General features: G+C 39.4%; 1 protein-coding gene across 9 annotated transcripts in view; it reads left to right on the forward strand.

Annotated features, from left to right (window-relative positions):
- LOC132816053 (collagen alpha-1(XXV) chain) overlaps positions 1–13,601 on the forward strand; it is a 653,999-nt gene that overhangs the window by 599,636 nt on the left and 40,762 nt on the right. For 8 of the 9 annotated variants that reach the window (XM_060825536.1, XM_060825479.1, XM_060825472.1 and 5 more), the window contains 3 exons: positions 429–479; positions 4,423–4,449; positions 9,463–9,543. In XM_060825536.1, coding sequence (XP_060681519.1) covers positions 429–479; positions 4,423–4,449; positions 9,463–9,543 — 159 coding nt within the window. The remainder of the gene's footprint in view (positions 1–428; positions 480–4,422; positions 4,450–9,462; positions 9,544–13,601) is intronic. The other variant, XM_060825527.1, reaches the window with a different exon arrangement.

Here is a 13,601-nt window from a genome sequence, read left to right on the forward strand (position 1 = left end):
GGCTTTGTTCATCCTATGCTAGCTCAGCACCTGGCTTCAGGCTGAATCCTTGCTCACACCCTTCACTTCATTCTCTTCTTCAGTGCCTTTCCCTTTGCTCCACTGCAGGTAGCTCTTTATTCCCTGCCCTCTGACTTGCTACTTGTCCCCTCACTCTCCTTCAAAGACCCTACTTTACCTTTCACCCGCTTAGTTGCTGTGCCGCATGATTGCAATAGATCCAGTCCTTTCCCTCACATCCATTCCCCAGTCTAGAATGCACTTTGGGATCTTTTTATCATATTAGAATATTATTGTAATTTTTTTTGTATTATTGTTGGATGTGGTTGGGTGGATAAACACAGAATGTGCAGTTAGTTATTTAGGTTTTATTTTTAATATAACAGATGGTGCTTCCTGCCTTACAGAACTGTTGTTTGTTTATACAGGTTGTAGGACCCCCAGGACCCACTGGTTCACAAGGCCCACCAGGTCCAATGGTAGGTCACGGTTATTGTTTCGAGTCTGGGTTCTATCCCTATTTACTGAAGGCCATGAGAATGTTCTCAAAAGCTGTGTATCATTGGGTTTATTTTACTCAGAGCTGTCACTGTTCACTTCTTGACTAAATAGAATCTTGCTGTCCTTAGTGTGTGGTCACAAAGGTAGCCAAATCCTGCAAGAACAAAGATTCAAAGTTTGGGAGAAGATTTGTAGCTCGGGTGCTCATTGTTGTGGTTCTGTTCACTGAGCTAGGAGTTTTTGTTGCAAACGTTTCGTCCCCTGTCTAGGTGACATCCTCAGTGCTTAGGAGCCTCCTGTGAAGCGCTTCTGTGCTGATTCCTCCGGCATTTATAGTGGTTTGTCTCTGCCGCTTCCGGTTGTCAGTTGCCGTCTGCTGCAGTGGCCGGTATATTGGGTCTAGGTCGATGTGTTTGTTGATAGAATTTGTGGATGAGCACAGAAGCGCTTCACAGGAGGCTCCCAAGCACTGAGGATGTCACCTAGAAAGGGGACGAAACGTTTGCAACAAAAACTCCTAGCTCGGCAAACAGAACCACAACAGAACAAAGATTTCCCCTGAGTTACTTGGACTGGAAAAAAATTATTTCTGAGTTCATTTTGGAAGGTTGAGAGAGTTATTTCCAAATGTCCTCCAAATCATTTTCTGGAGCATTTTAAATTCAGCACAAAATGCCCAAGTCATTTTACATCAATTCAATAACAAGATGGTATCAGGGCACTCCCTTTATTAGCTCTGTGAGTGATGGAATCAAGAGTCAATCCAGACCTGCTTCAGAGCTGGGACAAAGATTCAAAATGAGAAATACAATGGCACTTTCCTTTATGAAAGGAAGGAAGGAAAGGGTCATTATTATTCAGTTAATTGCAAAGGTTTGAGCAAGAAAAAGAGGTTAAGAAATCTGCCTTCCTTCACCAGCAGTGCTAATTCATGAAATTATCACTTTCTTGTCAAGATAGTATGGATGTATTTGCTCATGATTCCATAATTATGAAAATGACACCTCTACACAGAAGTGGATGTTGTTGGGAAAACCAAATCACTAATGAAGTGGTGGTCAGAATTCATAAATTACTCTAAAAATGGGAGCACACTCTACTGAGTATGAGAACTGACTCTCTGCTGAAACATCCAAACAAGATTTATTTTAACTGTGATTCTAAGTTTGAGGACCATGATAAAGGAGGCCACAAAAGCTCATGAAGACTATAGAAAGCCAAGCAGCTCAGGAAAGTAGGTTAAGGTGATGACCAGGCTGGATGTTTTTTTTGAAAAAGCAATATTTGGATGAGATTGCAGAGATTGAACGAAGTTAGGAAACTTCTGGTTTTGATACCTTAAGAGAATGAGTCTCCTCTTTAGTCTGGAATGTCACAGAGCAGAATTTCGATCCACCCATCCCAATCCATCCCGGATACAATCCAGTTTAAGCCTCATTAATTCAAGTGGAATCTCCACCTCCAACAGAAAGATGAGCAATAAAAGAGATCAGAGGGGATGGTTGTCACATAACAGTTATTTTCCGATATCCCATTTAAAGGACATGTCTCTTTGAAGGGAAGAAAACATAGGAAGGGAGGACAATATTGTAAAGGAGCAAAGTGATAAATCAAAGACGAGTTTCCATTGTTAAATTTGAGGAAAGGGCAAAAAACAAGATTTAGAAAAAGGCTTACAGCAAACATTGTGTGGATAGTACTGAAGAAACTGTGAAAGTATAAGTGAAGGGAGAGCACTCTGTTTAACATTTGTCTCTGTCAAACTTTGTCAATGCAATGTAATTGCATTTACACAGTTCTCCTTTTGGGCTTTTCCCTGCCGAGTTGATGCTGTTTAACTACACAACTGAAATAAGATCAATCCTTTTTGTTAGAGCTTCCATCTCACCGAAGAGACCCAAATCAACAACCTGCTGTGAAAACATTGCTCACAATCTAATAGCTGTGTCAGGTTCTCCCACAGCAGCTAAGACAATCCATCACATTCTAAATGAAACAGTGTCCCACTTTTTTTAAAAAATCAATTTACTCTGTGTTCCAATGTTAATGAATCCTTTTAGAAAATGGGTCCAACATCTTCAAATCACTAATCAATTCTTCCTTTCACTGAAATCTGGCAATTATTTTTTGAAATATTGTTTATAAACAGATTAACAAACAGGGTGAAAACATTATCTCTCCTCAATTTCAGATGCAAATGTAATATAAAGTGTAAAATGCAGGGAAAATCTAGATTAAAAAGGCTAAGAGGGAACACGAGATAAGACTTTAACATAAGGTGCAATGGTGGTGTATGGGTCATGGTTATAAGTGATTTGGACTTAAGCACAAAAGGAAGAATCTTGAAAATTATTATGAAATAAAATTAGAGACCATGGCAAACTGGAAAGAATAACACAGGAAGAGGTACTAGATTAAAAGTGTGAGCAGAGTGCCGACATGTCCAGATTAACAGAAATATATGAAGTGGTACACATTACAGCCATGTTTATGGAAGGATGTTAATGCATTGGAAGCTGTTGAGAGAAGATTTACTTGACTAATACCTGAACTAAGTGGATTGCCTTATGAGGAAAGGCTAGACAAGCAAAACCTGTATCCACTGAAGTTTATAAGAGTCAGAGGTGACTTAATTGAAATATATAAAATCCTGAAGGGGCTATACCACATGGATGTTAAAAGGATGTTTCCTCTTGTGAAAGACTGCAGAACTAGAAATCATAATTTAAAACAATGAAGAAGGTTTCTCTTTCCTCAGAGTTGGGAGACTTTGGAATTCCATTCCTCAAAGGCAATGGATGCAGAATCTTTGAATTTGTTTTGGACAGGTTCTTGATTACTAAGGGCATGAAAGACTATGGGGATATGCAGGATTGTAGAGTTTAAGTTAAAATCAGATCAGGCATGATCTTATAGAATGACAGAGCAGGCTGAATGAGCAAAGTGGCCTACTGTTGTTCCTTGTTCATATGTACATATTTTGAAAGGAAGCATATTTGGAATGGAATGAGATATGTGAGAATGGGACGAATGGCAGAAAAGACTGTTAGAAAGATAAATAGGATATGACATTTCATTTATGGACTGTATGTCACATTTTAGAATTTGTGGCAATATTAGCCAAGGGAGGAAAGAATGGAGGCTTGGTGCGATCGATTGAAAATGCTAACAGCCTGTAAACAAACTTAACTCTCAAGTCATTTAATTTACAGGAAGCATATCTGTGAGATTTGGACTAGAACAGAGATGGGGTTTCAGAAAGTGAAAGATAACTTAACATTCCAGTAACAGTTCAAACTCATCAGGGTAGTGACAATACAAGACGACAGTGAAGATTTTCTTGGATTGCCAGGGTCATCAGTTGATCTTATGAGAAAGTTAGAGATCCAGGAACAGTCTTCAATATTTGAAAGGTTTTGAGATGATAATTATTAAAGTCTTATGCCATTGGTTGACAAGATGGTTACAAGGGGCTACAGACTTGAGGATTATGCATACAGGAATTAATAGGGAGGGAAAGGAAATGACTCACAGAGTTATGCAAACATGGAATGTACTTGATTCTGTACTCTGTTCTACTACCCTGATGCACTGTGTATGATATTATCTGCCTGTATAGCACACAAAACAATGTTTTTCACTGTATCTTGGTACATGTGACAGCAATAAATCAAATTCATAGTCAAAGTGACCACTGAATCAGAGACAGCAATATTCAAAAGAAAATTGGATAAATATTTGAAAAGAAAGAATATAACAAGAAAAAGGGGAAAAGTCATAGTACAAGCTGAAGGGTTAAAATCACTAACAGTAGTAAATCCTGAGGGGGCACAGTTTCCTGCTCTTGACTGCTTTAGCAATGGAGAATTACAGTGTGAAAATTACTTATTTTCAAGTAATTGTGACATTATGTTCTTACAGGGGCCACATGGACTTCCAGGACCGAAGGTAAATCATCAGCAAAGTCTAAGGGGGTCTTGCAAACTGCAAATAACTGATGCTATTTATTTGTCTCCATGTTAAAATTAGCTATGCATGCTACGTGTCACTTATTTGACTAATTAATGTTGATTTTATGTTGTAGCATCTTTAAACCTGTAAGTTCTTGCAGTGGTAGATGTTTCCCATAAACTTTTCAAAATTTAACAAAAGTCTTGCTAAAAATGGGCCAAGATGTTTTAAGACAAAATCAATTTTAAATTTATCTGCTCTCAGAAGGACTTTGTTTTTCACGGAGATGGAGAGACTTGTGGGCAGAATCCCTGAAATAGCACAAAATCAGAGATGATACATTTCATGCAAGTGTATATTGTACAGACGTTCGGAGGTTTCTGTGAAGTTCATCAGTTTTATGGCTTCACAGAGCTTCACGGACTCTGTGCAAAAAATACATCCTCTGGATGTCATGTAATTCTGACAATGACATTGTATTAGAGCAGCCAGCTCTCACTTTTAGTGTATCGGAGCTGCAGGTCAGACCGGTGATGAAATCCTCCTCCCATTTTGACAGCTGATAATGATCCCCCGCAACCGAAGAGAATTTGGCTGGTTGTCCAATAATCTGGTGTCCAATAATTGTCAAAGACAAGTAAGCTGCCCTGAGTTCTGTGCGGTGGGCATCATTGTCATTCGTAAAGGCTATTTCTCACTCCAATTTGTCACTGGGTGTAATCTTCAAATCCCCAAAACAAAACAAAATTCTAAATTAACCTGATTGCATATCACTGTCAGAGTTCATGAACTTATAGGTTTAAAGTGAACACCGCACAAAAGCTATCACTGAAATTTCTGTGCATCTGTCAGTGTGTCATTGATAATCTCACCAGGATTGGTAAATCAGTCTTGACCAGCATATGAAACCAAATTAATTCTTTATCTACAATCATGCAACTGATCAAAGTTTCAAGATTATCTTCTTTTACATTAATATCTTCTGAGCAGGGTTTTTTTGTTGATTTCCTGCCACTGTAGTACTCAACTTCACATCTCTCAGTGGTCCCTCTCACTGCTTTGAAAACATTTCTGTCGACTGAGCTCCAAAGCAATTTGGTGTTGGTCACTCCAGCATAAACAATGCAGGATGAGACTCTATACATACGTTTCATTTTGGATAACCTTTTTCTTGAAAAAAATCACTTTTCAATGACCATGCAGTGACTTAACTATGAAAGTTTTTGTAGAAAATAATGAAGTAGACCATTGAACACAAGATCATGAGGTAGAGGTGAAGAATTAGGCCATTTGACCGATAGAGTCTGCGCTGCCATTCAATCATGGTTGATATGTTTCTCAACCTCATTCACCTATCTTCTCCCCGTAATTCTTGATCCCCTTAATAATTAAGAACCTATCAATCTCGGTCTTTAAGACCTTTAATGACTTGGCCTCCATTGCCTTCTGTAGCAATGAGTTCCACAGATCCACCACTCTCTGGCTGAAGAAATTTCTCTTTAACTAAGTTCTGAAGGAGCATCTCTTCACTGTGAGTGGAAACATCTTCTCCATGTCCACTGTATCCAGGCCTCTCAGAATTCTGTGAATTCCATTCAGATCCCTCTTCATACTTCTAAACTCCATTGAGTACAAACCAAGGGTCTTCAACCACTCCTCCTATAACAAACTCATCATCCCCAGGATCATTCTTGTAAACTTCCTCTGGACCCCCTCCAAGGCCAGCACATCCTTCCTTACGTACGGGGCCCTAAATTGCTCCCAGTATTCCATATGTGTTCTGACCAGAGCTTTATACAGCCTCAGCAGTACATCCCTGCTCTTGTATTCTAGCTGTCTTGAAATGAATGCTAGCATTGCAGTTGATTTCCTGACCACCAACTGAACCTGCAGGTTAATCTTAAAAGGATCCTGAACTAAAACTCCCAAGTCCCTTTGAGCTCCAAATTTCTGAAGCCTTTCCCTGTTTAGAAAATAGTCTATGCCTCTATACTTCTGACCAAACTGCATAACTCACTTTCCTGCATTGGATTCCATCTGCCACCTATTTGCCCACTCTTTTAGCCTGTCCATGTCCTTCTACAGCTTCCCTGCTTCCTCAACATGACCTGTCCCTCCACGTATCTCTCTGTCATCTGCAAACTTAGCAACAATGCCCTCAGTTCCTTGCTCCAGATTGTTAAGGCATAATGTAAATAGTTGTCGTCCCAACACTGACCCCTGCGAAACTCCACTAGTTGCTGGCTGCCATCCTGTAAAAGGCCCCTTTATCCCCACTCTCTGTCAGTCAGCCAATCCTCTATCCATGCCCGAACCTTGCCCTTAACACCTTGGGCTGTTATTTAGCAGCGTCCTGTGTGGCACCTTGTCAAAGGCTTTCTGGAAATCCAAATAGATCACATCCTCTGGTTCTCCTTGGTTTAACTTGCTCATTATCTCCTCAAAGAATTCTAACAGATTTGTCAGGCACGACCTTCCCTTCATGAAGGCATGCTGACTCAGCCCTACTTTATCATGGAGGAGAAAGTGAGGACTGCAGATGCTGGAGATCGGAGCTGAAAATGTGTTTGCACTGATCCTCTGAAGAGCACTCCACCCTATCCCCATTGATCCGTTTAGACTGCACATGGACACTATGGAAAATTGAACATAGCTAGTCCACCTAACCTGCACATCTTTGGACTGTGGGAGGAAACGGGAACATCTGGAGGAAATCTACACAGACATGGGGAGAATGTGCAAGCTCCACACAGTCACCCGAGGCTGGAATCGAATCTGAGTCCCTGGTGCTGTGAGGCAGAAATGTTGACAAGAGGCTTAACAAGTGCAGTAGGAATGATCTCACTCTGAGTATTTGAGCATGCATTCAATCTGTTTTGCTTCAATTGGCAACAATTAGCACCTGATTACACTGGGCATTGACTGCTCTTGTATAGTAGCTCTTGTGGCACACAATTATAGTGATCCTACCTCTCAGCCAGAAGACCAGGGTGATGTCATAGAATCCTTACAGTTCAGAAAGAGGCCATTCGGCCAATTGAGTCTGCACTGACCCCACGAACAGCATCCAGACCCGCCCCCTCACCTAATAACCCCACATGCGATTTGTGCATGGCTAACCCACCATCTGTTTCAGATCTGTCATAATTCCTCTTAACAGGTTGTTTAAAATATTTACACTGCACATCGCAATGGCTATAAGCCCTAATGACTTCCCAGCTAAAGGACAGAAAATCTACGCATCAGAGGTGACCGTCCTATCTAGTCAAGCCTTTCCAGTCCAAATTAAGTTTGATATCTACCTGACATTGTGAAAATTTGTCCTCTAAAATAAGGCAACTTCAGCACAATCATTACCATTTTATAAGCTTCCTTCCAACCATGAGAAGAATGCTGGAGTAATTCACAACAGCATCATTAAGTGGCGTCTACTCACCAGAAGATTCCCAGTTCAGATACTGTCAGAGCCATTCAGCAAAAATCCTATTTCAGCCTTCATCTTTTCTCATGAGTAAAATGGAAGAAGATTGATCGACATAGTCACATTAATATAACTTTAGATTGGGAATGATCATAAAACCCTAGGAAAAAGGATCAGAGTTAGGCCATTCGGCCCATCGAGTCTGCTTGACCATTCGATCATGGCTGATTTGTTTCTCAACCTCATTCTCCTGCCTTCTCCCTGTAATCATTTATCCCCTTTACTAATCAACAACCTGTCTATCTTGGTCTTAAGTACACTCAATGGTTTGGCCTCAACAGCCTTCTGCGGCAATGAGTTCCACAAATTCACAAACCTCTGGCTGAAGAAATTCCTCCTCACCTCAGTTCTAAAGGGTTGTCCTACTCTCTCCAATTAATGGCAACATCATCTAATAGAATGGCATCTTAACTGAGTTTAAAGGGGCAACCCTTTTCACACAGACAGTGGTGCTCGTACAGTTACAACATCTAAATGGCATTTGGATGTTTACGTGAATAGACAGGGTTAAGGGGGATATAGGCCAACTGCTGGCAAATGCGACTAGATTAATTTAGAGGGTCTGGACAGCATGAGCAGATTGGGCCAAAGGGTTTTTTTCCATACTTTACGGTATTATGACTCTAATGGGGAAAACCCCTTTGTGCTACTGTCAAAGTCACCATACAGGAAGATAGTTGTAGTTGTCAGGAGCTAATGATCGCAGCCCAAGTGTATCACTACCTGAATTTCTCAGAAAAGGATAGGCTTAACACTTCGAGCAAATTAATCATTGGAGTTCTTTTTGTCACAACATCAGGAGTGGAATCCTTCAATTAGGGTTACACAGTGTTCATTTTATAGTATCACAAATATCCCAAGGGCAAAATAATACGTAAAATGTCAAACTTTTATTTTGCACGCTCCTGATTTTTTTTAATAAACAGCCTCTTTAATATCTTCATGTGGTGGTCACCTATCTGCAATTTTAACATAGACACCACTATTTATTTTAAAGTTGTTAATGACAAAAAAAAATGACAGACTGATAATACCATCGGTATACAATGAATTTTAATTCCCTAATATTGCCAACAGCTTGTATTCCAAGTGTGAAAATGACAATCTTCCATCATGGAGCAAATATAAAGGGAAGCCACTTAACAATATCATAATGAGGGTGTCTCAAAGTTTTGTATCAGTAAAATACATTATGACAACATTGAGTGGATGAAATACTTCATAAGTTCTAATCTGACCACTATGATATTAACAACACAGACAAGTTTACATGTACCAGTTTAAAATAGGTCTCTTTCTTTTATTTCTAGTTCAGTCAAGGAAGACGAAAATAGCAGTTGCCACAAATATCAAATAAATATCAGGAATGCTAATGTACATTGATTGGAAAATGCAATAATGCCTGGGGAGGAAATAATACTTTGATGGATGCACAGATATTTGCAGTAGCTTTTTGCAATTAATTTAAATGCATTTCTGTCCCAGCTTCAAAGTAGCAAAAAAAAGGTGGACTTTACTTTTACATTTAGGGTGAACCAGGGTTGAATGGTGTTAAAGGAGGGAAGGGTGAACCAGGTCAAAAAGGTGACAGAGGACCCCTTGGTCTCCCAGTAAGTAGATAACATTTAATACAGCTTACATCGTAAGAGTGCCGACATCTCTGGTTTACTCTGAGTAATACTGGAGAACAAATGCACAGTGCTGGAGCAGAAACAAACCACTAACTGTTAGAATCACCCAGTTACATTGTGTGCTGTCTTGTTAGATTCCTTTAATAACTTTTTAATCGTAAATAAGTTTTTTTTTATTCTTCTCTGCAAAACGCAGATGATACTTGCCAAAAAATTAACAATCATCATTGTCATTGTGTGTACATTATGTCCCGTCTTGTGACGTCTCACCTTTTTGTTATATATTGTTCATTTATCCTAAACTGTTCCGAAGAATCTACTGGACATCTCATCAGTTTTACAAATGCACTTTCAGAATGTTTAGGGATATTTTTTCCTCCATTTGACAATGTTAGCTACAAGATCAGTGTAAGAATATGGTAGGGAAAGCACCTTTTAAAAGTTTCACTTTCTCCATTTGCGAACGGATGGGGAAAAGTAATAGTGACCATTCTGTAGTCAGTGACAGGTGAGATTTAATATTGACATTTTCCACAGCTGGTGCCAAATGTAAAAGCAGATGGTAAAATGAAAATGATCTTCTTCACTGTAATCATTCTCACTCCGTGTGCTCAAAAATGAAGGTTCCTCCAACCACAATATATCTCAGCTTATAACACAAGTACTATACATTATGACTTTGCTAAGACTGCGCTGACTATCTTTCTATGGACTGATTAGGGTCATTTCCACTTTTGAAACTGAGCAGCAATTAATCAGCCACTCGTCACACGTCCCCTTCAATACCCCTTTTCACAATGGTTCCAGAAAAACAGATAAGGTGTGTAACTGACAGCTAATCTGCTACTCATGGCATGTTTTCTGACCTACTGTGTGGGAAATTGACCCCCATTGATATTAAGGCTGCTTTTGATATTAAGGCAGACTTGTTGCAGGAAATCTTCCTGGAATACAGCCAGGGTGGGAAGGATGGGGTACCAGTGAATCTGCTTTGTTTTCCTGGCAGGGTAGATTTAACAACATTCAAACAAAAGACTAACTAGTATTGCCAACTATTTGACATCTCCGAAGTGAAATTTTACTTTTTAGCTGCCGGAAATTTTATCTCGGCTGAAGGTGGTTCATAAACAGTTGTAAGGAAATTAAATTTTACCTGCGAAAACCACTCACCGTCAGTGAAATGGATGATTTGAAGTTCAGTGTATACTTTTTACTCCAGGGCATTTTTGCTTTTGGAGACAACAGCAAAAGCCATTTTATAAAGCAGGTGTTCAGGCTTAGTTGGGTACTGCCTCCTTTACCTTAGGACAGAGCTGTTCTTGGCATTAAGTAAAGATAGGATAAATACGTAAGATTAAGGTAGCGTTAGTTATGAACTAAAGCATGACTGACAGCTAACTGAAAACTAAAACCAAAAAGGAAGGTGTGTTCAATGTAGTTCCATTTTCTCTTGTATCATGATACAGAGGTACAGCAATAAATCAGGGGAAAAAAAACAATTAGAGCCAAAACAAAATAATGCAGATGCTGTAAAATTTGAATAACAACTGGAAATATTCAACACGTCAGGCAGCACCTGTTGTGAGAAATAAAGTTAATGTTTTAGGTCACTGACCTATCATCAGAATTGGAGCTCTGCTGTGCTGAGTATTTCCAGCATTTTCTGTTTTTATTAAAGGGACACTGATAAATTTGATGCTGAATGTTATTTTGGTGGGTGGAGTTTACTCAGTGTAAGGTCACCATTTCAGACCTGAAAAGGATGTAGACACAGAGCTTGTAACAGTACAGCTCCAGAGACTCGGTGTTCCAGGAACATGGATCATTAAAATGTCATGAGCAGATAGACAAAATCATCAGAAAGCTAATTAAATTGTGCCTTTTAACTGGAGAACTGAAATAGGAGAGGAGTATGGTTTCAGCAATATGAGGCCTAGGTTAAAGCAGACTTGTTGTGAACAGTTTTGAGCACCACACCTTAAGGTTAATTACCCTTGGAGAAAATATGTTGAAATATATTGTACCAGAATAATACCTGGATTCTGACATTTAACTTACAAGAGTAGATTATATAAATGTTTGGGAGGTTAAGGGATGATTTCAATGAAGTTTTCCAGATATTAAAGGGAATAAATAGGGTAGCTCGAGATAAGATACCACTGGTTAGGAACACACATCTCAGACCTACACTCTAAACTTTAGTAGCAGACTAAAGTTCGGAGTTGTTTTCACCTCAAAAACAGATCTCTCTTCCATAATTGATATTGATACTAAATCAATTGTAAATTTGAAATCTGATATTTATAATTTTTCTTCAACAAAGGTGTTAAGGTAGAGCAGTCATAATAATTTTGAGAGACAGAATAGGCTTAGGAAGCTAAAATGGGCTGCTGCTGTTCCTATATTCTTATGACGCCCATCCAGATTTATCAACATCGGACTTTGGCCTAAATTCTTATTAATATACACTTGGAAGCTGCAAGAGTGAAGTAAAAATCCCCAGCACACAGCTTGCAGTTTGAGGGGTGGGAAATTAAGTGATGTTAAGGACCATTCAGCAGCATCTTAAAGGGTGGAAAATTAGTGTCAAGAGTGAAAAGAAGCAGGAAGTTTAAATAGTCGCAACAAAAACAATAGCAGCAACTGCATTCGATTTAAGCACCTTTAATGTGCAAAATCTACAAGCAATTGAGGCAAAAATGGCTTTCAATCTCCATCCAACTTTCCCCTTCTGCAGCTGAAGATTCCTTCAATGTACAGCGGAAATAGCCACCAGTCAGCTTGCATGTCACCAGTCAGCCCGTAGAAACGGGAACCAGTGTTACCAAGTAGGCACCAGAATATGGGAAACTCACCATTCAATTCCAATTTACAAATATTTACAGGCCTATCATCGGTTCCCAAAGAGAACCTATACTGGACAGGCAGTGGTTCAGACATGACTTGATAATTCTGTGCTTTGACTCCAAAATTGTCCTATGTTAATGACAAGGTGAAGGCAACATGGGAAATACCTTACTGAATCTGCCCAGTGAAAGAATTATCAGGTGCATGGAAGTTAAAATTTGCCAAAATTTCATGACCTCGTGTACTCTGCTATAGTTTCCCGCATAATGCACCAGGTATTTTGTGATAAGGCATAATTAATAAGCAGTAAATGGTGTTCAAACTTACTGTACCGAGAAAAGCTTGATTCAGCCTTGACACCGAGAGTGCAAATTCCTCCCAGAAAATGGCATTAAACAACTTTTTTTATTATCTGTCTGTTATTCACTGGGAAAAAAATTCAAAATTGGTTTCAGTAGAAATGAATATCCAGTGTGGAATATAGCAGGCAACTGATGTGATGCATTCTATTTTTAAAAATCTCCCAAGTTTACTTTCTACCTCCTCAACTCTAATTGTTACCTGCCCCCAAAATAGTTTTTGAATTATTTGACATTGCAGAGTATCATTTGGTACTCAGACAGTAGAGGAGGTTTCCTGGCTCAATCTTTTGTTTGTGCTAAAATTAGCACATGGATGAAATTAAACTCCATAATGAGTTACAAAGCTGAGAGTGTCCACTTAAGTATCCACAGACCCCTGTCTCATTAGTCATGAAGTACGTATTGGCTGCACTCCTCCTCTCCATTTCCCACTTTTGAAGAGCTAACAGAAACTGCAAAGGCTCCAGAATGCTCAGTCTTCTATTTGTACCCACATTTTCAGGAATAGCACTCCTTTTATCTATCTGATTATGGTGGAAGGTTGAGTGAACTCTAACGGGACTTCAAAGCAAGATGTTCTCACCCTAAATCCAGCAGTTCACTATTGCATAACCAGTTGGGGAAAGGAAACAGATAACGAGTGGATCTGAGTATACTCCTGTGGTTCAATGGAGCTAGTTCAAACAGTATGGTGCACACTTTTACCCTGTGAACTGCCAGGACCTCCAAGGCTAGATTTTCAATTTGGGGAAGAAGGGATATGGAGACCAGTTCAATTTCAGGTTGTGAACACCCCTCAACATCTGCAAAGTGGAATTATCTGAGAGA

This window comes from Hemiscyllium ocellatum, chromosome 1, assembly GCF_020745735.1.
Source record: "Hemiscyllium ocellatum isolate sHemOce1 chromosome 1, sHemOce1.pat.X.cur, whole genome shotgun sequence".
NCBI classification, from domain to species: Eukaryota; Metazoa; Chordata; class Chondrichthyes; order Orectolobiformes; family Hemiscylliidae; genus Hemiscyllium; species Hemiscyllium ocellatum.